The sequence below is a fragment of the Oculina patagonica genome, chromosome 14 (assembly GCF_052425735.1).
Source record: "Oculina patagonica isolate OP01 chromosome 14, crgOcupat, whole genome shotgun sequence".
Lineage (NCBI taxonomy): Eukaryota > Metazoa > Cnidaria > Anthozoa > Scleractinia > Oculinidae > Oculina > Oculina patagonica.
In genome coordinates this window covers 16,489,053-16,513,391 of record NC_135771.1, presented here as the reverse complement: position 1 = coordinate 16,513,391, position 24,339 = coordinate 16,489,053, and the positions used below count along the sequence as shown (strand labels likewise).

At 39.0% G+C, this 24,339-nt stretch overlaps 3 protein-coding genes across 3 annotated transcripts; 1 reads left to right on the top strand and 2 right to left on the bottom strand.

The window, feature by feature from the left end:
• Nucleotides 1-809: 809 nt before the first annotated feature.
• Nucleotides 810-8,051, bottom strand: LOC144638429 (UDP-N-acetylglucosamine transporter-like). Its single transcript, XM_078497628.1, has 7 exons — nucleotides 8,021-8,051; nucleotides 7,404-7,759; nucleotides 4,324-4,446; nucleotides 3,218-3,392; nucleotides 2,570-2,688; nucleotides 2,203-2,336; nucleotides 810-1,213 (listed from the first exon to the last, which is right to left on the bottom strand). Exons 1-7 carry the CDS (start codon nucleotides 8,049-8,051, stop codon nucleotides 1,114-1,116), a joined length of 1,038 nt encoding a protein of 345 aa, XP_078353754.1. The 3' UTR covers nucleotides 810-1,113.
• A 2,013-nt stretch (nucleotides 8,052-10,064) lies between these two features.
• On the top strand, nucleotides 10,065-11,564 carry LOC144639363 (bis(5'-adenosyl)-triphosphatase enpp4-like). Its single transcript, XM_078498676.1, has one exon. It carries the CDS (start codon nucleotides 10,255-10,257, stop codon nucleotides 11,473-11,475), a length of 1,221 nt encoding a protein of 406 aa, XP_078354802.1. The 5' UTR covers nucleotides 10,065-10,254; the 3' UTR covers nucleotides 11,476-11,564.
• A 6,171-nt stretch (nucleotides 11,565-17,735) lies between these two features.
• Nucleotides 17,736-22,405, bottom strand: LOC144638630 (bis(5'-adenosyl)-triphosphatase enpp4-like). Its single transcript, XM_078497836.1, has 2 exons — nucleotides 22,221-22,405; nucleotides 17,736-22,117 (listed from the first exon to the last, which is right to left on the bottom strand). Exon 2 carries the CDS (start codon nucleotides 22,069-22,071, stop codon nucleotides 20,665-20,667), a length of 1,407 nt encoding a protein of 468 aa, XP_078353962.1. The 5' UTR covers nucleotides 22,072-22,117; nucleotides 22,221-22,405; the 3' UTR covers nucleotides 17,736-20,664.
• Between the last annotated feature and the right edge of the window lie 1,934 nt (nucleotides 22,406-24,339).

The window sequence follows — 24,339 nt, the reverse complement described above, 5'->3', positions numbered from 1 at the left end:
CATCCCACAGGTTTGGAGAATACCGCAATTCAAAATTGAAAATACCAAAATACGCGTGACAAATTGGCCAATACCGCGGTGGATTTAAGGTACTGTAGTTATCCCTGAGCAATAAGCCATTTCCCTGCTACCTTTTGCTCTCTGTCAAAACGAGTCTTCGTGCAAAACCATTTAAATGAAAATGTGTTTCACCTGCACGTCCATTTCCATGGAAACCAAAATCATTTTCATTTGAATGGTTTCACACGGACTCGTTTTGAAAATGAGCCAATGGCGACTCGGAAATGGCCTATTGGGGTTTTTTAGGCCCTGCTTAAACAAAAATCTTGTCAAAGCCCACTTTATTCATAGCACCTAATTTATGATATTTAATTCTTTATACCAGTTTATGCTTGTAGTTCGTTTTAGTTTTTAAACTCTTTTTATATAACTATTTCAATTACTAAACATTAGCTTTTAACTCTATTTTTGTAACTATTTTAAACCATTAGATATTATATATTTTTAGAAATTGTATTTAGCAGGGCCCCTCTGGAGACCAGCCACTGTGCTGAATGAGCCACCCTGCATAAATAAAGTTTTACCTACCTTACCTTACAGTAATTTACTTAAATTTACTGAAAACTGCCTCAGAAGTTAAATCATAGTTGATGTCACAATTGTGTAATAAATCTCTTATTAACCAAGCTTCCTAGGGGCAGGTACTGGAAGAATAACCGGGTCGCCGGGGGTCCATCCATCCGTCGTCCCCTCTCGTCCAGCGTTCTCCCGCTCACGTCGTTCCCATCCCTCGTCCCCCGCGACCTGAATAACGACCTCCATCTTTTCTGTACGGACCTGCAGGGCCAATATCTTCCCAGTACTGCCTTCGCGCTTATATCCTACAGTGTAACATGGACGATTTTTAACGCAACATTTTGTTCTTAGAATACGTTGCGGGTTGAAAACAATAAATTTTCCTTTAAAAAATTTTCTTGCGCGTAAACATGGACTAAGACACGCCATTACAATACTTTTCGTGTAACATCTCCTTTTTACAATGAAAGTAAATCCATTATTTAAAATTATAAAACTTAAAATATAATTATTAATACTTTACATTTACACACTACACTACACAGGTTTCAGTGGTGCTGGTTGTGATAGTTTCTTTTCCGGCATACCGTACAGAAATGTGGCTGCTAACACTCCACATGTACCAAGAAAAAAGAAACTAAAAGAGAAAAAAAAGAAAAAAAAAACACTTCAGGGTTATGTCACACAAAATGTAATTTCCAAAAAAAAAAAACAAAAAAAAAAAAAAAAAAAAAAGAAAAATTCGAAAAAAAAAAAAAAAAAAAACTTTTACTGATCGCTTGTTTGCCGGGCTGCGCGCTAGTGAAAACCAGGCTTAACTTCTCTGGAAGGCGCTGTCACGCAACACCATGAAGGTTTGCGTGATAACGTCAAGCAAAAGGGCATAAGTGGAACGCGTTGAAGACAGCAATCCCTTTCTCCCTTTTCGATTACAAGCTACAAACAAATTTGGATTAAATAAAGTAGCTTCCCACTTACTAAACCAACAGGCAAAGAAACAAAAATCAACTTATAGGAGAGCCGTAATAAGATCTCCCTTTTTTTACAGGTAGATCTTTCGACTCTTGCTTGCATACTCTCGGCTGGCTTGAGAAAGCGCTAATGATCAGGTAGTCGATAAAAATTGAAGAAAAAGAAATATTTCCAAATTTTAACTCTCCTCTACTTTTAAATTCCTTGAGATCTTGGCTTTAGAATATAAACAGAAAAGCAATAGCTGTGATGGCCGGGGAGGAGGGGGGCCAAAAAGGTACGTGCTACAGGATAGATTATCCATCATGCCCCTTTTGGTGTTGTGATCCCTGTGTGTCCCTTAGATAGAGTTACTTTTATTGTATTGGCTAAAATAGCAAGTTTGAAAACGTCCAGCTAAAGATATGGTCTATTAAAATAAAACTACCCGTTGAAGTATTCACAAAGTGATTTTATTAAAAAAATTAATTAGGTTTTTTCTTCTCTTCACCCTTGTCTTTGACTTAAAAAAATGGTATCCATTTTCGATTCTTTATTCCTAAATTAGTACTGAGTTTACATTGTAAAAACTTTTGTGCCACACATCTATTCTTAATTTACGAGAGTCCCCCTTTCACCCCCGCCCTCCTCCCTGGAGCAATATGATGGACTTACTTTGTTGGTTTGAAGTCTCCAAGGAAATAAAAGGACACAAGTGAAGATACAACTATTGACACTGATGTAGCAAACCCCTTTAAAATATTGTCTGCATATTTCACAACTGCTGCCACTACCAAGCCACCAAACGCCTGTAAACACAAAAGAACATTAATCATAAACAAAAGTTTTACTGGCTTACATGTACTTCACTCTCGGCTGAAAATGGGGGAAATCGGCTTGGTAAATCTTTATTAAAATAACACACAAACAGCCATTTTTACTTGTTGTTTCACCCAGCCAAAAAAAATTCATAACTGGTTAAGACAAATCGTTTCTAGAACTCTAAGTGTTTTCGTCTCTGAATTTCCATTTATTTTTTTACCTGAAGTGAAATAACTATCCAAGTGACTCTGTTATAACCTTGAAGGAACCCGTTACTTTCTACAGCATTTCCATCATTTACAAATACAGCTATCAAGCCAAATATTACACCAAAAGATCCTGCAAAACACAATTGCAAAAACACAGTGATAAATGTCTCATTTAATAGGACGGAGGAATGTAAGGTAGGAAGGATGGGAGGGAGGAGTGAAGGAAGGTAGGGATGAAGAGGGAAAGGAAGAAAGTAAAAAATTGTGAAAAAATCATTATCTACAGTACATGCTATAATTGAGGAATCACTCAAGCGACAAGCTCATTATTTTTCTCGACTCGAGCCTCGATACTCGAACCTCGAAATTTCCGACTCAAGACTCGAGACTCGAAACTCAAATTTTCGAGTTTCGAGGATCGAGTCTCGAGGCTTGAGGAAGGCGTGAGGGACTGTCAACTTACATTTGAGTGGTACTGTAGTAGTTAGTTAGTTAGTCAGTCAGTCAGTCAGTCAGTCAGTCAGTCAGTCAGTCAGTCAGTCAGTTAGTTAGTAGTTAGTCAATAGTGGGACATAACTGGCTGCAATTAGTGTCAAGCCCTACAGTACGCAATGTTCAAACAGACATGTTGACATACATGTACATGCACTTCATCTTACCTAACTGGATATTTCTCATCCATATAGATGCTTTAGTTCCCTTTAAAATCTTTTCAAAGTAGACACCAGCAAATCCACTAGAACAACAAGCTGTAAGAACAGCTACAAGACCAACAAACTTTCCTGACACTGAGTCTTTTTTTGATGAATTCTCTTTGGGGACATCTGGATGCCACTAAACACAAACAAAAGAAAAAGCAAAGTCACAATTAGAGGAGCAAAATGATAAAATAAAAATGATTACCGGGGTATATTTAGGGAGGATGTCACATCAGCACTAGCTGGTTTTCATGCCAGTCCTCTATCCAGGTCAAATTGGAATTTGAAAATGTTGGTTTTTGTGGAGGAAGGGAAACTGGAGAACCCGGAGAAAACCCTCGGAGTAAGGCAATAACCAATACAATCTTAACCCACACATGGTAAAGGACTGGAATCAAACCCAGACCACATTGGTGGGAGGCAAGCACTCTCACCACTGCGCCAACCCTGCTCCACAAAATGATTTTTGCTGTCATGGTGAATCTTCCAAAAAGCATTCCCTTGAGCCAGGAGTGCAATGTATTTCCATCAATAAAGTTCCAAATGCTGTATAAATTATCTGCACTGAATGGCCCACATTCTTGTAAAGCTACAACCATGGACACAAGTGTTGAAAGAATTATTTACACACAGTTTTTCCCTCCCCACCTCACCCTTGCAAAACCCTTACTAACTTGTTGCATAAGCCCAGGGCTTGTATTACTGGCATTTTGCAGTAATTATCATTAGAGCGGTTTTCACTTGAGTGTCGAAAGTACTTTGCATTTGCTTTGGTTTTGCGTTCACTACGCTTAGTGATTGGTTTAAAAATTTTGCGCCACTTTCTCGGCCAATCAGGAGTAAAACCAAAACCAATGGCGACTTGCTCGCGCACGTTTTCCCGTGCTTCGTGCCAACTACATGTATTTGCTTCGAGTTTTGATTAGTTCCCTGGATTGTCTGTGTCGTTTGTGATTGGTCAGAGTAATTACTTTGGTTTTGGTTTTGGTTTTACGACACTCAATTGAAAACTGCTCTATTTGCAACCAACAGTGATTGTATGTTAGGATATGGTTAAGAAGTCTCACCTGAACTAAAGTAACCCCTAGCATAAGGAGAAGCAGAGAAATCCACTTTAAAATTCCTAACTTTTTATGTAGCATACAAACAGAGAATAACGCTGTCGTTAAAATCTTGAGTTGATAGGTAACCTGAAATTATAATTACAACATCATTTGTTTTGTTCTAATCTTAAGAACTATCAGAAGATAAGTGAAAGAATACAATCTTCTCACAAAAGTTCACTGTAGAATTACATGAATGCCAGGGAGGGTAAAGTGCAATGCTGGGATCAGTAAAACATCAAAATAATAGTCCTCGACGGGAATTGAACCCATGGCCTTCCAGAAACCGGTATCTGGAAGGCCACAGGTTTGATTCCTGTCGGGGACTCAGATTTTTTTCTTTGTCACACGCTTGTGTCATTGTAGAACAATTCATCTTCATTATTTATTACCGAGCTTAAAATTTACCATCTTTATAATTTACTACACACTGACGATTTGGACATTTCTTATCCTTGCAGTAGGCAGGACACATGTCACATATCAACCTAGTAATTGGCCCAGCTTACCATGAGTCTCTCGTAGTGCAGTTGGTTAAAGCGCCCAACAGGTATCTGGAAGGTAGTAGCGAAAACGAAGACCCCGAAAACGAAGACCTAAGACCTAAGACCCATACGAAAACTAAGACCCGTACGAAAACTAAGACCTGTACGAAAACTAAGACCCGTACGAAAACTAAGACCCGTACGAAAACTAAAACCCATACGAAAACGAAGACCCGTATATACGAAAACGAATACCCGGCAAAAACCAGCGTTACCCAGAGTTGCGTGACCTTAATAATAGTGACAATAATATTGAAGCAGACTGAGCGTACTGAGAACGTACTACTGAAATCGAAAATCAATGAGCGCTTTACATTTACATGGAGTTTTCGGTGAGAATTTTTCGACAAATGGAACGTTACAGTTACTTCAACACGTAAACGGAATGAAAAGATGCTGTTCCTTTTGAAAATTCCATTCTGATAGCACTGCGGGAGCCTAGGTCACACATGACTTGCCAAGGTTTTTAATCTTTTGGTCGGGGAAATGAGACAAGTACAAATATGGTCAAATATCGTGTGACATTTGTACTCGTTTTGCGCGATGTTTGTACTCTACGAATTAGTGTTGGATTGGAATAATATTGAAGCAGACGAGTACTGAGAACGTATCGATCAAGTTTCATTGAAATCCTACATTTTGAAGTGAGTACGCCTCGCTACGCGCTACATGAGTAAAATTAAAACATCTTGGCAAGTACGCCTGTCGGCCCCGGCAAATGAATGAAAGGTCACTATTGATATGACTACACATAAGAAGCACTAACAAAAACTTTATTTACTAAGCAAAAGACAGATGACAGGCCTACACAGACTCCTATTTCGTGACATAAATTTGTACAAAGTAAGCCGTTCGGTAAAATTGGATTTGGTCGTCCAATTTATTTTGACGCCTCAAAGATGTTTAGAAAGGGCACTATGCTCTGTCAGTTGTATTATAAGGAGGCGATTTTAGCTAGGTTAAGTAGAGTCGAAAGACTGCCCCTCAGCAGATGTGAAGAGGTGATAGATCGGCACAGTTTCCCGTTAGTACATTTTGACACCTGTATTAATTTTTTCTCTCCGCACCCTTCTACGCGGATGTAAAGCGAGAAATAATAATCGGGTAGCGAAGTTTATTTAAGCAAGTATTGTGCGCGAGAAGATTTCGATACGGTGCATTACTGCTGGGGGACCTTGGCTGTCTCTTCTGTGACGCAGAAGCAACCGTTTTCGATCAGGTTTTAGTTTTCGATCAAGTCTAGACTTTTGATCAGTAGTACGTTCTTAGTACGCTCAGTCTGCTTCAATATTATTCTGTCATTATTATTAATGTCACGCAACTCTGGGTAACGCTGGTTTTGGCCGGGTCATCGTTTTCGTATATACGGGTCTTCGTTTTCGTACGGGTCTTCGTTTTCGTATATACGGGTCTTCGTTTTCGTACGGGTCTTCATTTTCGTATGGGTCTTAGTTTTCGTAAGGGTCTTAGTTTTCGTACGGGTCTTAGTTTTCGTATGGGTCTTAGTTTTCGTACGGGTCTTAGTTTTCGTATGGGTCTTAGGTCTTAGTTTTCGTACGGGTCTTAGTTTTCGTATAGGTCTTAGGTCTTAGGTCTTCGTTTTCGGGGTCTTCGTTTTCGTTACTACCGTATCTGGAAGGCCATGGGTTTGATTCCTGTTGGGGATTTCGTTTTTTTCTTTGTCCCGTGCTTGTGTCATTGTTGAACAATTCATCTTCATTAATTTCTGTACATTTACCCCTTTTGTCTGCCTGAATCACATTACAGGTTACAGGATGTGAAAATATTAATCCATGAATTTTTTTTGTATTAACATGTATATACACTGTATGAAAGGTCATCACTTGATTTTTGAAGGTAAGATAATTTTGGTTATTTTTTTGTTATGCGTGAAAAGGCTCAATACTTTAACATGATTGAATTTTTCAAAGGGGTTTAGGGGACCCACATTCTAAGTGAACCCCAAATGTTGTAATCAATCTCGTACCCAGAGGCCCCGATCCTTCTGTTCTGTGCCGGGGATCGGGGCCTCTGCGCTATTCTAAAAGCCTCGTCTGAATCTGATTGGCTGTTGAAAACTTGTTCGTTTCACCACAATCTCTGGCGCACACGCACAACCAAACCGGAAGCAGGATTTCCTGGTTATGGTTTTGAATTCTTCCAAAGCTGTTGAGTTTCCCAAACGCTGGTCAAGGGGAACGCAGGCTCTGGGAACGAGATTGCATTGCGGCTCAATTTTACCCTTGGTACAATTTGGTATTTTTGTTTGTTCTGGTGTACTGTAATATATGTTTATGAATAAAAGAATGAAAAATAATGAATTATACCAGGTGTAAACTTGAGCCACAACAAAAATGTAACTGTAAAATATAATGTAAAACATAATGCTACTACTTAATAATCTTATGAAAATCCTAAAACACGTAATAATCAAAATTTAGATGTAGCTTGCTCTTGAGAAACAGTGTGAGTTAAGGAGAGTTACGTATGTTTACTAACCTGGTACGTGGCAGCATCCAAATTAGAAAGAGCGACATACAGAAGATTATTTTGTATAGTATATAACCCAGAAGGTACTGCTAGTTTTAATGTCTCCCATGGCTTATTCCAATTCTCGTCGCGCAATTGTCCCACAAAAACAGACCATCTATACCCTGATCCGTGAAAAAGTACCACAACGCATGCTAGGATCTTGAAAATTTCCGCGAATACAACAGCAGTGGAGGCAATATACACTGGGTCGCCTTCATTATGAGCAGTTCGTGAGTAACGCATTGTGAGAACTAAAGACGATGTCTGTATTACCAACACGCCGAGACATACGTGCTTGAGTGAGAGCGATATCCTTGGGCAAACTGTAAAAAAGAACGTGTAAAATTGTTTCTTTGAGCGAGCAATCGACGCTAAAGTAGTGATAAAATATTAAAATGAATAAGCTTTTAATTTTTACCGGCAATCGACACACTTTCAGTACAATATGTTATTTTCAATGCAAAACTAGAGATCGGATTGATTAACAAGCAGGAATAACAAACACTATTATTTAAATAGAAGTTTAAAGACAAAACTAAATTAATTCCTTCTCAATTCCAAAGAGTGAATTCTAGTTAAAATACCTCGAATCGAAGAAACAGCTTTGTCCGCCATGTTGAGAACACTGATTATGATGGTAACCGCTGGTCAGTATTACTGAGCTTTCCTGATCACCTTGACAACCGAAGGTAGCTGAGAAAAACGCGGGCTCCCTGATATAAGTTCTGTTCACACTAGACTGAGACGCAAGACTTTTAACGTACACTAAGTTTAAGTGTTCGGATTTACACTCATGAAGGGGTTTCCCCGAAACGTTAATTTCTTTTAGTACAACTTTCTGTGCACTCCAAGCATGTTCACTACTGAATACTTATAACGCAGCAAAAACTCTTTTGAGGCTTTATATGGCCTTGCCCTGTGCACTAGACAACTTTTCGCCGGAGTTTGTAGTACGAGGAATAAACGGCTGCATTTGGGCCATACCTAATTCCAGGCTAAAAAAAACGGTTAAAAAATCATACATGTTGGCTCTGCAATAGAACGTGAAATCTTACAAGGGCCCGGAGTACACTCTTTTTTTATATATATAAAGAACGTCTAATTATGGGGCTTGGCTGAGCGTTCTTATTATTTTTACGATAAATCATCCTTTCAATAGTCCTGAACAGAAGAAAGAAGATACAGCCTCAGTTAGACTACAAACTGAGGTGTTCTTCACAGTGTGTCGTGCAATATATAGGAAAACCGCATTGTTACTGTTAGTCAACAGTTTTTCACTTATTTCTACTGCTCATTTAACAAGAAAACAAATGGGGTAAATGAAGACGTTCACAATGGCATCTAAATCTCAGCCGGGGCTATGTTCTTAGAATCTTCTTAAAAATTTCAATCTCAGCCTCAACCCCTATCCGTTAGGTCTTAAATCCATCCCTCCACATTTTAACCCTTCGAACTCTTCCCATATTCCTTTTTAAACTAATACAATCCCTTGACTCTTCAATCCCTCCGTACGCATTTTTTTTACCTCAACCCAACATCTTTTTCAACCTATCCCCCATTTTCCTTTTTTTTTTTCCAATCTCAACCCCTTAGCTCTCCGATTCCTGTCTCCGCAAGTTCTTCTAGTCTTCCCCAAACTCCACATTGAACCATTCGTCCCAGGGGGATAGAAGCTGCCTTTGTGAAACGACTTAGTAGTGCGGCACAGCGGTGCCGGGCAACCGAGTGTGCGCAGTAGCAGTCGAATTGTCTTGCTAAGGGCAAATGGTAAAGTGAATAGCTTGACAAAGTTCTTTGTTTAGTTCACATTTTTTGGTCTTGACCGAGCACAAACACAATAGTTGTAGACAAATAAAAAAATTACAAAGTTTCCCGAAGGTGTCGATCCTTCGGAATTCTGTTGGGTTTACAAATTGTTGTTGACCTATTGTTTGTATTCTTTAACTTTTTTGGTTCGTTACCATCCTTTGTTTTCAATTAACCGGCTTTTTGATTGGTCAACTTTCTTCAAACTGGCTCGGTAAGCGCGTTCGTACTGCAATAAAAGCCTCTTTTCTTAGGCTTACTTAGCTGTAATGAAGCATGAAATAATTGATCTACATAAGAGTAATAGTTCACGAGTATAACAAAAAAAAAATACCTGTAATAGGCCAAAATGATCGTTAGGATTGGGGAAGATTGAGACCAGGATAACAAACGGAGAAATGAAAAAAAATGAATGGGGAAGAAAACGTGTGCATGTGTGCTTTCTGGTGCCGTCATTACGTTAACTCAAATCACTGATTTGTATAAGAATAGCAGCTATTGTTTATTTCCTCGTTCTTGAATAGCTGCTATTCTTATTCAAAACAACGAACCGACTCTGAGTTAATTCGGTCCGATTTTTGTCCCTGCCTCTAAGCGTCAACGACTTTGTTCATATACACAATAATACACATTTCTCAGTTCAACACTCAGTTATAGCTCGGCAGGTAGGCTCGTTAAGCCTGGTTCTCATATGATCGTCCCGATCGTCTCTGTCGCTTCTGTCGCTTCAAAAAGTTTGCCTGCTCCAATCAAATCAGACTTTGCAAACGACAGAAGCGACAGAGACGATCGGGACGATCATATGAGAACCAGCCTTTATCAAGAGATGTTTGCATTATTGGTCGTGAGGTTATTGCTCCATTTAACATATGGAACGGCGAAGATTCAAGAAGACCAAGCACCATTGATAATTGTGTCCCTAGATGGAATGGATTAGAGAGTGTTGAAGAGTCAGACAGCCGTCACCGCCAATTTGAATTTCGTCGCACAAACCGGCGTAAAAGCTGAATACATGAAAAATGTAGTTCCATCCAACACCTGGCCTAATCACCACACTATTCTAACTGGTCTTTACTCGGAGAGTCATGGCGTTGTGGCGAACAATTTCTGGGACCCGGTTTACGAAGAAATGTTCATATTCGCCTACGACTGTTCAAATTTTGATCCAAAGTTCTACAACGAATCGGAGCCAATATGGCTGACATTACAAAAGCAAGGCGGACGAAGTGCATCCTATTTTTGGCCTGCAACTACCAGCTACCCCGTAAAACCTACGTACTTCCAAAAAGAAACTTGTTGGTTCAACTGCAGTGCAATTAATTCCAAAGAGCTTCCAAAATACAGAAATCGAACTCTTCAAGGTTTTCCACCGTATGTCCATTGTGCGTTTGACATTAGAGGTCCTTGGTCTGATCGTGTCAATAAGGTCGTTGAGTGGCTTCAAGCCGATAAACCACCACATTTCATCTCTCTCTACTTTAGTGAGCCAGACGACACGGGTCATGCATATGGGCCGTTCACACAAGAATACACGAACATGGTGGAAAATGTTGATGTGAATGCCGTCGGGCTCTTACTAAAGCGATTAAACGACACAGATCTCTTGCGAAAAGTCAACTTGATGATCGTAAGCGACCATGGAATGGATAACACTTCATCAAGTCGCCAAGTTTTCTTGGAGGATTTCATCAATTCCTCGAGTTACATGATAGCTGAGATGGGTCCCTTAGTACACATCTGGCCTCATCCGGGAATGATGGAAGAAATCTACCAAAACCTTACAAGAAATCCAATTCCACACATCCGGAAAGTGTTTAGAAAAGAAGAAATTCCGGAAGAGTATCACTGGAAAAATAATCGTCGAATTCCACCGATCTTTATCGATCCTGAAGTTGGTTGGGCCGTAACACGTTCCAGGAGTGATCCCCCGCCAGGCGAGGGAGAGCATGGATGGCCGCCTGTTGAATCAAAGAGCTACTCTATTTTCTATGCCCGCGGTCCCGCTTTTCGAGAGGGTGCCGTGGTCAGACCCTTTAACACAGTGGATCTTTACCCATTGATGTGCAAACTGCTTGGAATAGATCCTCGTCCGAACAACGGCTCCCTTGAAAACATTCAAGCAGTCTTAAAAGAAGATGTATCACCTGCTGAGGCTGGAAAGGAACAAAACCATACATGCATGTATCTTAATTTGTTAATCCTTTTGATAACTTTTGGACTTTTCGATATTTAGACTTTTCAAGCTACACTCCTTTTTTACAAAACGATCATGATCAATTACTGTAAAACTCCGAAATGAGGACCTCAAAAGCAGCAGTAAAATTTCGCAGTTGCTCTCAGCAAATTCCAAAAGTAGTGAACGACCGTCTGAAAGTGCAGATCTAAAACACAATTGACGTTTTGTGGGAAACAATGGAAATAACATACAACTTGCTGTATCAAAATGATCTAGTATTTGTTTTTGACCACCTTATGTCTATGGCAAGATATTACTCTTTTCTGATGAAATATAGATTCTTTTCAACAAGCCTGATACTTCATTCATTCATTCTCTGTATATTAAAACATTCTTACTTTATTAAGATGATCGGTCCACATATGCCTGGGGCATAAGGTGCCCGTTTTAAGGAGCGACCTACCTACCCCCCCCCCCCTCCCCTTGCTACGCTTCCCAAAAGCTGCTACCCCCGAAAGCAGCTATAGAAAATTAAAAGGGTCCTGATTGCCAAAGTTAGGAGGGTCGTTCCTTTTGGAGCTAATATCGTAAAAGCGGTTTTGTGCATGCATCTAATTCTGAAGGAAACTAAGGAACCTGAGACACTGAACTTTTATTACATCAATTTGTCTTCCAATCATTTTGGTTCATTTCTGGTATTTTTCTTTTTTATACTCGTGAACTATTACTTTCAGCTGGGCTTCCATTATGTATTTAAATGCAGATCAATTATTTCACGGAGTCATTACAGCTTTAAGTACATTAATTCGCTTAGTCTAAGAAAAGAGGCTCTTTGGATCTAAAAAGAAAGGACATCCAAATATTTGCTACCTGCCTGCATGATTTAGGCATTCCTATAACTGACCACTATTAAAAATTTATCATTCTTGCATGAGTATTTAAACAGTTTGATTTTCGTATTATTTATATTATTTAGCAGAGGCGCTCTGAATATTTACATATTGAAATTTTCTCGACAATTATTAGTTTTCGGTCTTTTGTCTTTGCAATAGCCGAATTAAACATTTGTAAGACTGGGAGAAAAGCAGCAAAGAAATCAAGCAACAAGCAATTTGTCCTCACCATAAAACTTGTAAATTACCGTCAGTCAGACTTTTTCCCTCCGAGCCGACCTGAATCAGTCAATAAGCATTTTATCACAAAACCTTTTTTGAGCTTGATTTAGAGACTAGTTTATAGTAATGTCTTGGCTTTTGCCAACCACATTATCGGTCCTACACACGAACTATACTGTGAAATAGCCCCGAACCCCTCCTGGAATCCTCTATGAATCTGTCAGGGATCGTTCATTTTTTTTATGAGGAAGGGGGGGGGGGGTTGGTGGGAATGAGGGGGGTCATTCAAAAAAATATGGCTTAAAAGGGGGTTGCCAGGCAAAAAAATATGGTCAGTAAGGCGGTTCACTATAAAATAATTATACTTCTAACTGCTGCAATGAGGGCTTCTGAAATAGTTAAAAATCGTGCCAGAATGCCCAAGATAACATTCCTGAGGTTCTGAAAATTCAAATTTTCACGGGGGCGCATGCCTCCGGACCCCCCAACATTGTTATGAACTCAATCCAACAGCTTAATTGGTTACTAATGCAGTCAACCCATACTAACAGACGGCATCTACGATAAAACAGCCCGGCAATGTCAGCTTTATGGAGGAATGTAGTTTGTCTATTATTATAACTGAACAACTGATACATTCTTTAGTCATTAGGCTTGATAATTTTAATTTCACTTGATTGTTTTTTTTTTGGGGGGAGGGGGTCATCGAAAAAAAATTGGATTTTGAGGGGGGACCAGGTAAAAATTTCCGATGAAGTAGGGGGGGATTATATATAACAGTGACTATCTATCAAATCCCACCAGCCCCCCCCCCCCCCCCCCACCCCACTAAAAATGAACGGTCCCTGAGGAGCTTAAGCTTGTAGAGCAGATCGAAAAAGAGTCTCTAAAACACTTAATGCTTTTATTGCTAACTAAAGAAATATTCTAATAGTATATTTTAATAGAAAAAAACTAAGATTAATCTAGCGAACAGCGAACAGAAAAGGTTGTTATATTATGAAGGTAAGAATTATTGTTTTCAGTTTAAATTTTCCTTTTATGACATACGAAGATTATGTTAATTACTTCATTGCCTTTGTATATTTATTTTGCAAAAACGGTTTTGACTAATAATTTTGCACGCCTACAAATAACCCAATATAATACTTCAGTAAGCCTAAAACAGTACTTTTCATTGACCTAATACAATACTTCCCTTAGCTTAACCCTTTCACTCATGAAATTGAATTTTCGCAAAAAAAAAAACGCCTTTTCGACCGTTAAACTGACTTTTTGGCGCTATGATCCTAAATTTCCCTAAACTTTGCTAGAAAAGCACCTTTTCTCACTGTAGCAACATTTTGATAAAGATTCCATGTAAGCTTCATGTAAAAATGTACAATATGGTGCATTTTGGTGCATTTTTTTCGGCTAAACCGTTCCTATTTTTTTCTTGCTCTTTTTCCTTGCGTTTTTATCGGCTATCTTATTCTAGTTACTTTCTACTCCTCACACCCTTTCTTCTGGCCAATAACGTTTTGGCGTAATAATTGGAAAGCCCTAAAATAAGTGACCATGATCAATTTCAGGTGTATTTGCCACATGAGGGGACGCAAGCGGCGTCAACTGTAAGATTAGTTCGCGGTTACCGAAAGTGTTATAATCTGTCAGCAGCATTTGATTTATCTTCTCGTCAGTTGTGTTATATTACTTGGATCAATTTCCATTCTGGCCGGCAGAATAAATTATAATGTTCGCGGCGAATTCTGCTTTGGCAGCAATTGGGGAAAGACAGAAGAAGCTCATCTGACAAGGAATTATTTCTAGATACTTTGATGTCGCGTAAACGTTTCGACCTTTTAAGATTTAAGTTGTTTTCGCCTAATGCAAGATGATCATTTCTATGTTCTATCGATCGATCATTCATGTGGATTTACAAAGTGAAAATTACGGTGAGTTTGCAGCCGCGTGCGAGTTGCGGTAACGCTGGCGCCTTCCACGCAGAAAGTCGTTCAAAATCCTAAATATGTTACGACATGTTGCAAAGGGTTCCAGTACCTTTCAGTTGTGCCGCGAAAATTAATTGTTGGTTGCACGGACACTCGTTCTGCAGCACTAAGACAAGCGCTCAACTGCACGCTATCCTTTGAAATGTTGTGTTTGTTTTAGTTCAGTTTTTCAGTCATACACAAGAAACGCTTCAAATATAATCATGACCCGGGCTAACACGCCATGGATAATTAATAAGGAGGTCGCCAGGTAAGTCAATCCATTAAACATTACTATTTTTAGGTCATGGTCAGTATATCGAAGATTCCATCTTGCTGTAACATTTGGTCAGACTCTAGTTACAAAAACACAGATTTGAGCGGGCTCATTTTATTTGCGATACATTATGTTTCGCTACATTCGTTTTCTATTCGTTCTCTAAAATATACAGCCGTATCATCGAAGCAAGATTAATTTTAAAACTGACCAGTACAAGAGTATTAGCAATGTAACCTGCAATTCTAATTCTGCTCAATTCTATTTTCTCCATCGGAGCTGGCGGGCGGCGCGCCTCATACAGTCCGATGTAACCTGCAATTCTAATTCTGCTCAATTCTATTTTTTTTCCATCGGAGATGGCGGGCGGCGCGCCTCATACAGTCCGATGTAACCTGCAATTCTAATTCTGCTCAATTTTATTTTCTCCATCGGAGCTGGCGGGCGGCGCGCCTCATACAGTCCGATGTAAACTGCAATTCTAATTCTTCTCAATTCTATTTTCTCCATCGGAGCTGGCGGGTGGCGCGCCTCATACAGTCCGATGTAACCTGCAATTCTAATTCTGCTCAATTCTATTTTTTCCATCGGAGCTGGCGGGCGGCACGCCTCATACAGTCCGATGTAACCTGCAATTCTAATTCTGCTCAATTCTATTTTTTCCATCGGAGCTGGCGGGCGGCGCGCCTCATACAGTCCGATGTAAACTGCAATTCTAATTCTTCTCAATTCTATTTTCTCCATCGGAGCTGGCGGGTGGCGCGCCTCATACAGTCCGATGTAACCTGCAATTCTAATTCTGCTCAATTCTATTTTTTCCATCGGAGCTGGCGGACGGCACGCCTCATACAGTCCGATGTAACCTGCAATTCTAATTCTGCTCAATTCTATTTTTTCCATCGGAGCTGGCGGGTGGCGCGCCTCATACAGTCCGATGTAACCTGCAATTCTAATACTGCACTGCCTTTTAATATTTTCTTCATCGGAGCTGGCAGGCGGCGCGCCTCATACAGTCCGATGTAACCTGCAATTCTAATACTGCACTGCCTTTTAATATTTTCTTTATCGGAGCTGGCGGGCGGCACGCCTCATACAGTCCGATGTAACCTGCAATTCTAATACTTCTACGCTTTAAAATTGCGTCAATGTTCTTTCCTTCAACTGGTGGGTCATCCGCAACACGGAAATACTTATCATCGACCCACAATATATACTTAAGTCTGTTCTCCTAATGGAATACATAATCAAGAGTAACTAATCATTAGCTGGAAACGAATTTTTTGTCTGTTAGGTGGTGCAGCGTCATGGAACAACTGCAAAAAATAATTTTATGTGCATGTTTCTATTGAAGACGGCTGCACACATATGCCTGCCGCAACACTTGTACATTGTACAAAATGCTGACAATGGAAACAGTGCGGCGTTATTTAGCATTGTTTTCCATTGGATGCGTTTTTCTTCTGAAGGCTTTGCTTCGATACAGCTTTAAGATTCAGTTTCGTGATTTTACGGGCCTGTTACCAGTACAAGTCAAGTACGCAAAAGGCCGCTACTCTCGCAGTTCAAGAATTAAACTGCTTTGGCCTTAAACAAAAAATCATAGAAAAATTCCTTTCTATTATTGTCGGCCGCTCATTATGCAGCTAATTCAGTTTGGTAAGTTACTTGCGGCTATAATATGCGCTCGTCAGTTCGAAAATTCCATAGTTTTTTGATAGGCTCGAACAGGAAATAGAACAACATGTACCGATACAGCAGTCCGGCTGTATTTTATTTACAGCCTCCCCGGTATTATAAAATGTGCTGTGCATTTTCGTTGTTAGTTTAAAAATTTGTTTATTTTCACGCTTTCTTCAATAATTATCTTTAAAACTGGTTCCTTGTTTCTCCGATTTTGCGGCCGATGTACATCGACAACATTTTAAAAACTCGAAATTACAGCGCGCTGTAAAATTATTAGTCGACGGTATTATGATCATCTTTTTCTGGTCTTCATTAGATTAAATAATGTTTTTGACAGCGAAACAGATTATGACACCTTTCGTGGCTCAAGCGAAGGAACCTGGTGTGAGGTATGTTAGGAATGCTAGGATAATACTAGTAGCATTCCTCTGAAGTACTTACAGTTGACACCGCCTGCGTCCCCTCATGTTCAAGCACCGATTTTGCACCAAAAACGGATCGTGTTTTTCTTTGATTAGCTCTGTCAGAATGCAACCGATATTCAAAATGAACAGTCCTGTAGAAAGTTCAATCCTAGCTGTATCAGCTGCTTATCACAAACAGTCACTGACGTGCAAATTGATGACCTCACAAGTGGTTCAATGACCACGCCTCCAAATAGCGCCTAAAAAACGCGTTTAGAAGTGAAATGGTTCCAAACACTTATTGGGTGGGTAGCCGTTGTGTTTACTTCGCTTGTAGTTTCCTCTCTTAAACGGTCGGTGACCCCCATTTTTTTTTCGGGATAAATAACCTTTTGGGATAAATCTCTACCGATTGACAAAAAATAAGCCAAATAATCGAATGTTAGAAGTTTATTATTTTTTCATTTTTCTCTTCCCGCGCGCGATCGAATCAGTCAAATTTTGCAGAATTTTTCTGTTTTGAACGTTTGCAAATCCAATTGTTAAAGACAAGGTTTACTCTAAGGGACTTTAAAAGTGAAATATATTTGTTCAATAGACCCACTCAAATAAATTGGGACAAAGGAAGGTGATCTGCATCAATTCATTTAAAACATTTTGTTGCCAAGAGCCGCAGAGATCATATCGAGTGAGTGACGAAATCAAATTTATCCAAATACGCGCCATCTTTCAGATATCATATCCCGAAAACGAATTCGGTGAAAGTTTAAGAAAAATTGCAATGTTGGAAGATTTTCGCGGCGCGCGAATGTCCTTAAGTAAACCTAATACAATAATTTAGTAAGTCCTAAAACAATATGGTAGGAGGGGGGTGAATAGGAAAGCGGATCGACGGATTTGGACAATATTTTTGCCTGGATTTCGGATCCAGAGCAAATTTTTTAACGGATTTGCGGATCCTGCAATTGCAGCGGATCGCGGATTCATCCAATTTTTGGGCCCGGATTCTGGATTTTGCTTGAAATAAAGTTCGGATCGCGGATCTCAACGATCCTCAGAAATGCTTTGCATTTGTTTTTTCTGTTTCTTTGGTCACGCGCAAGACTGAAATGCTGATTGCATCTTAGCTAACACAAAATAACTCCAGTTGCGTTTTTTTCACAAATCCTAGCGCCAAATAGAATTTGGCTTCTAAAGTTAGTCCTGTCATTAAAAATGTGAATATTGTTCATCGTGGTGTAAGATAGGAATGAACGTTTATTCGTTTGTCTAGCGATAGAAGAGAAGCTATCCAAATAAGACTTCATCTTAATAACATCACTAGAGACAGCGGAATTGATATCCCTGAAGCATGGATACAAACGAATAAACAAACAAATAAACGAATAAACGTTCATTCCTAAAGTTAGACCTTTTTTAACGGATCAACGGATTTGGTCATTAAATTATAACGGATCGACGGATTTGGTCATTAAATTATGACGGATCGACGGATTTGCATACCCCTATTCACCCCCCTCTGGTAACCAAATTTGCTACATAACTCTGCTGTGCTAACGAGTTGGCAACAACGAAACCTTTAATGTAGTCTTGCACTGACTTACACGAAACGATTAATACAGAGAGGAAATTAAATAAAGCAGTAAAAGTAGTAAACACAGTACTGGCCGCAGTAGTAGCACTGGCCGCAGTAAAGAGTAGACAAAAACTGACCGAGCTTTCGTAATAGCCAAAATAAACGGCTGGCCGAAAGGTGAGGTTCCAACAACAACAAAGCTTTATTAATTCTTCTTGGTGGCATAATACAGCACACAATGTCTTAGATGATCACAATTGAACTTCCGCTAAGATATACATAGTGCTTAAGCATTCGACACTGTCCTAGTTTGACGATAATCATTATCAGTCATTATTTATATTCATACCGAACATTTATCGACACATCTGCATTATCCATCCTTAAAATGCATGGTTCTCACATTTGCGGTCACTGAAGTCCATAATTTTTCAGATCTTATATAAACATTCAAAACCAAACACGAAATGTACAACATTCGATCGATATTTTACAAATTCAAATAAAATTTAACAAACCGTGTGCCAAGTGCCAAATGACAAAATAGTTAATACTAAAGAAACTGAAAAAAATGCGTAATACATGAGCAACGCAGAGCGCATAGAAACCTTTAGTACCTTTATTATATTTTAAGGGAGACAAATTGATCTAATAAAATTCCCGGGTAAAATTTCGGTGTCTCAGAGTTCCTTCCGAACTGGATGCACAAAACCGCTTATGCGATATTAAATTTATCCTACAAGTTCCAACCTCCTACAACTTTTGGATTTAGTCTTCTTTTCCTATCGTTTATACGGAAAGGTCGCTAATTACGGTTAGCTTCTAAAAACGTGCACCATGCATAAAATGAAATATTTGCAATTTATTTAGAGGGTGCAAAAGGATACATCTTGTTGAAAAGAATTTAAATTTCATCAAAAAAGAGTAATATGTTGCCTCTGGAATAAAGGTCGTCTAAAACAAGAGCTAGATCATTTTGATAGAGCTTGTATTTTGTTATGTCCATTGCATAATAAGGCAGTTTACGTTTGAGATCGCTTCTTTTAGAGGATCATTACTTATGAGAATTGCTCAGAACATAGTTAGTAGCTAGAGCTAGAGGGAAATGATTACGAAACCCGGAAAACATCAAAGGAGCAAACAAACAAGCCAAGATATAGGTTGGTAGGTCCATGACAAGGCTTTTGTACATTATGCTAGGATTTTTTTCGAGCATTTTAGTGAGGCAAAAGCATTGAGCATTATTCGAGCATTTTTGTGGCATTTTCCCGGAAAACTGATTTTTTTTCTCCTGAGAAAATAAAAAAGAAATTATTTTTTTAGAGAAAATAAAGACTAAAACTCAAAATTTAACTACAAATAACTTTCTAGAGATAGTCAGCTACTTTCTATACTTATCCTCGTAGATGATTTCGAGGATAATGTTTTTTGGCTGTATTTATGAACTTGTATACGTTGTTGTTGTTACTAACAACACTTCTACGTTTTTGTAAGTGTTAACAGTTAACACCAAGTTAAAAACTTTGAAATTAATTTAAAAAACGGCGGAATAATGAGCATTATCCGAGCATTTTAGTGACTTTTTGGGGGGGAGACCGAGCATTTTAGTGGGAAAACTGGAGCATTAAGGTGGAGCATTTTAGTGGGGAAACAAAAGCATAATGTACAAAAGCCTATCCATGACAGTGCACATCTTTTGTTTTGCGCTCAAACACTATGCATGAGTTCCGTAATCGCAATGTTTTTATTGGTTAGTTGAACACACGTAACCACCTATTGTATTTTGTCAGGTTTTTTGCACGGTCAACCCCCAAAATAGCAAACAAAAACATATAACAAAGAACTTTGCCGAGCTTCATAACCATTTCCCTCTATTAACTATGCTCAAAACATGCAACTATGAAATTTTTTAAAATTTAATAAAAGAACTGAGGTCGCTAATTGCGGTTACTAAAAACGTGCACTATAAATAAAATGAAATATTTACGATATGAAGGATGCATCTTATTGAAATGAAGTTAAAGTTTATAAAAAAGAGTAATAAAGTTTCCCTGGAAAAATTCGTCTAAAACAAAAGCTAGATCATTTTGATAAAGGTTGCGCTCTTAGCACTGTGTATCTGTTACGTAATCGAAAAGATGTTTTTATTGGTTAGTTGCCTGAACTTACAGCAACTGATTATAAACGCTTCAGTGTAAAAAGCGAGTGTAGCTTGAAAAGTTTAATTACCAACAAGTGCAAAAGCAGTAAAAAGGATTAACAAATTAAGATACATGCATGCGTGGTTTTGCTCCTTTCCAGCCTCAGCAGGCGACACATTTCCTTTTAAGACTGCTTGAATGTTTTCAAGGGAACCGTTGTTCGGACGAGGATCTATTCCAAGCAGCTTGCACATCAAAGGGTAAAGATCCACTGTGTTAAAGGGTCTGACCACGGCGCCTTCTCGAAAAGCGGGACCGCGGGCATAGAAAATAGAGTAGCTCTTTGATTCAACAGGCGGCCATCCATGCTCTCCCTCGCCTGGCGGGGGATCACTTCTGGAACGTGTTACGGCCCAACCAACTTCAGGATCGATAAAGATCGGTGGAATTCGACGATTATTTTTCCAGTGATACTCGTCTGGAATGTTTTCTTTTCTAAACACTTTCCGGATGTGTGGAATTGGATTTCTTGTAAGGTTTTGGTAGATTTCTTCCATCATTCCCGGATGAGGCCAGATGTGTACTAAAGGACCCCTCTCAGTAATCACGTAACTCGAGGAATTGATGAATTCCTCCAAGAAAACTTGGCGATTTGATGAAGTGTTATCCATTCCATGGTCGCTTACGATCATCAAGTTGACCTTTCGCAGGAGATCAGTTTCGTTTAATCGCTTCAGTAAGAACCCAACAGCATTCGCATCAACATTTTCCACCATGTTCGTGTATTCTTGTGTGAACGGCCCATAAGCATGACCCGTGCTGTCTGGCTCACTAAAGTAGAGAGAGATGAAATGTGGTGGTTTATCGGCTTGAAGCCACTCAACGACCTTATTCACTCGATTAGACCAAGGATCTCTAAGGTCAAACGCGCAATGGATATACGGTGGAAAACCTGGAAGAGTTCTATTCCTGTATTTTGGAAGGTCTTTAGGATTTATTGCACTGCAGTCACGTAAACAAGTTTCTTTTTGGAAGTACGTGGGTTTCACGGGGTAGCTGGTAGTTGCGGGCCAAAAATACGATGCGCTTCGTCCGCCTTGCTTTTGTAATGTCAGCCATATTGGTTCCGATTCATTGTAGAACTTTGGATCAAAATTTGAACAGTCGTAGCCAAATACAAACATTTCTTCGAAAACAGGGTCCCAGAACCTGTTCGCCACTATGCCATGACTCTCCGAGTAAAGACCAGTTAGAATAGTGTGGTGATTAGGCCAAGTGCTGGATGGAACTACATTTTTCATGTATTCAGCTTTTACGCCGGTTTGTGCGACGAAATTCAAATTGGCGGTGATAGCAATCTGACTCTTTAACACTCGCCAGTCCATTCCATCTAGGGACACAATTATCAATGGTGCTTGGTCTTCTTGAATCTCTGCCGCTCCATATGTTAAATGGAGCAAGAACCTCACGAGCAATAATGCAAACATCTCTTGATAACAAACCTGACCATCAAATGTCTATTGAACTGGGTGCCTGAAAAAATAAATGTGAATTGTTTTGTATATGAGCAAAGGCACTGAAGCATGGTATGCGGCTATCAGCGGAAAGCAGGCACATTTTTGACATTTTTTCCTACATTTTAGTTGAATTCATTTTGCCGTTCTTTATCCCGGTCTCAATCTCCCACAGTTCTAACCATCATTTTGGTTTCTGGTGTTTTTACACTCGTGAACTATTTCTTTTAGCTGGGTTTTTCCTAACATATATTCAAAATATGTTTTTATATTTATGCATGCAAATCAATACTGCTTGATGATGCATGACAGCCAAGTGCATTTTCAATGCACTTATCCGACGTGCTGCGACGTAGGCGTTTTTAAGCGATGACGTGTAACTGATGACGTCATCGCTTTAATGCAGGCACCCGATCGACCGGATCCGTTTAGCTCAATCGAATATAATATATAATATAACTTAATCTTTGTTGAGACAACATAGGGAAATCAAAAAATATATATATATAACTGTAGTTGTACAATTGAGGAAATCTTCGAAGAAAATGTATTTTTAACCCCTTGTGAAACGTCATCGCTTCAGCATGTATTGCATGCCGTTTATTTTTGTTGCTTTCATAAAGGTGAAATTCTCTGAAGCGCATCACTTAGAATGTCGCTTTATAAATCTAAAAAGAATTGACATCCAAATATTTGTACGTAGCTAAGTGATTTAAGCATTCCTGTATTTACTATTGAGAAACATAAGCATCGAGTCCGATTCTTGCCTCTTAAATTTTTTTAATAATAAACATCGTTAGTTTTTGGTTGTCTTTGCAATAGTCACTGCCTATCTCTAGCAGTCCTTCGATATTTTTTCTGCTCGGCAGTGAAAGTAGCTTGAGTTAGGATGCATCTCTATCGTGATTTTGTTCACGCAGTAACGTTTGCAGGGTACGACAAATTGATGAGACAACATGTTGCCATAATCAATCGGGCGACCGATTCATAAATTACCCTTTGGTCGTCGTGGTCGATAGTCTCCTGTCGGCCAAATACGACGGGGATAGCCTGGGCCTGCTGCAAAACCGCTGCGGGTCACGAATATCGCAATCGATTTCATTTCAGTTTTAACAGTAAATCGTTGCAAGCACACTTGATCGACTTTTAGGCTAATATGCAGTCAGGCCCTCTTTTCAGTCTGTCGTTTAAAACGTTGTTGATGAATGGCCATAATTAGACCTTAATTAGCAGACCGAACGATCCCCAGTGACACATGGAGTTACAATTTTACATTTTTAAAAAAAGTGTCTTTAATAAAATTTCGAAGCTTGTATTCAACTGGCATACCTAACTCTGGTCTAAAAGAGTTTTCGAGCTCAAATTTGCAAGAATAAAAAATCTAGCGCATTTAAATGGCAATGCGAACTAAAAGGCGCAGTTTGTCTGCTGCTTTCGCCTTGCATTTGACTTTCTTCTTTTTCGTACCTGGTATTATTTTGTCGTTATACTTCAAGAAATCTTTGTCCTTTTTACGACCGAATTACACCAGATGCAAAATTAATTACTTTAAACTTACAGATGCGAGGTAGATCTGCTATAAATAAGAATAATTTTCAATCATTAAACGTCTTTTTTCAGTTTCAAGATCATGTTTTGCCATTGCATAACATATGCTGCCCACAGTTATAGTGAATCTGCTCTTATGTGGACTGTGCAGGGAAAAAATAATAATAATGAAAAACAACCTTATAAGAGATGGTTCCAGAAGTCCCGAAAGATCTCGAGAAATTATTTTATTTATAATGTAAAAGCTGTAAAAAACTACGATGTTCTTAAAAACGATTGAAAAAAATAACTTTCAGCGAAGTTTAAAAAGAGTTATTATGATCCAAAAGATCCAACAAGGTTGAATGTCTTCAATGATCGTAATTATGTGCTATTGATTCTCTGGCTTGTTTTAAGAGAAAGGGAAGTTTGTCAAAACCACGACAACGACGCAATAGCAACGTCCAAAGACGACCTCTGCAAACAACTAAAGCTACGTTTGTAGTAGTAGCCCACTTACCCACTTTACTGCGTGCAATCTTTCCTAGCGTTGTCGAAATCATTAATGGCAAACACAACCGCGTCGTTTGAAAATATTTATTTATCATCGCTATATTTGTATACGTTCCCTAATTAGAAACGAGCTGAATGTACCAATGAACACTCTTTACAAATCATAACAATAATATTTTGATTTCAAAACTAGATAATCTG

Excerpts from the sequence above, each read along its gene's own strand:
- LOC144638630 (XM_078497836.1), bottom strand. The coding sequence starts at position 22,071 with ATGTTTGCATTATTGCTCGTGAGGTTCTTGCTCCATTTAACATATGGA.
- LOC144638429 (XM_078497628.1), bottom strand. The coding sequence starts at position 8,051 with ATGGCGGACAAAGCTGTTTCTTCGATTCGAG. Across the intron at positions 7,760-8,020 it reads AGCTGTTTCTTCGATTCGAG|TTTGCCCAAGGATATCGCTC; the intron begins GTATTTTAACTA and ends TCTTTTTTACAG. Across the intron at positions 4,447-7,403 it reads TGGATGCTGCCACGTACCAG|GTTACCTATCAACTCAAGAT; the intron begins GTTAGTAAACAT and ends TTATAATTTCAG.
- LOC144639363 (XM_078498676.1), top strand. The coding sequence starts at position 10,255 with ATGAAAAATGTAGTTCCATCCAACACCTGGCCTAATCACCACACTATT.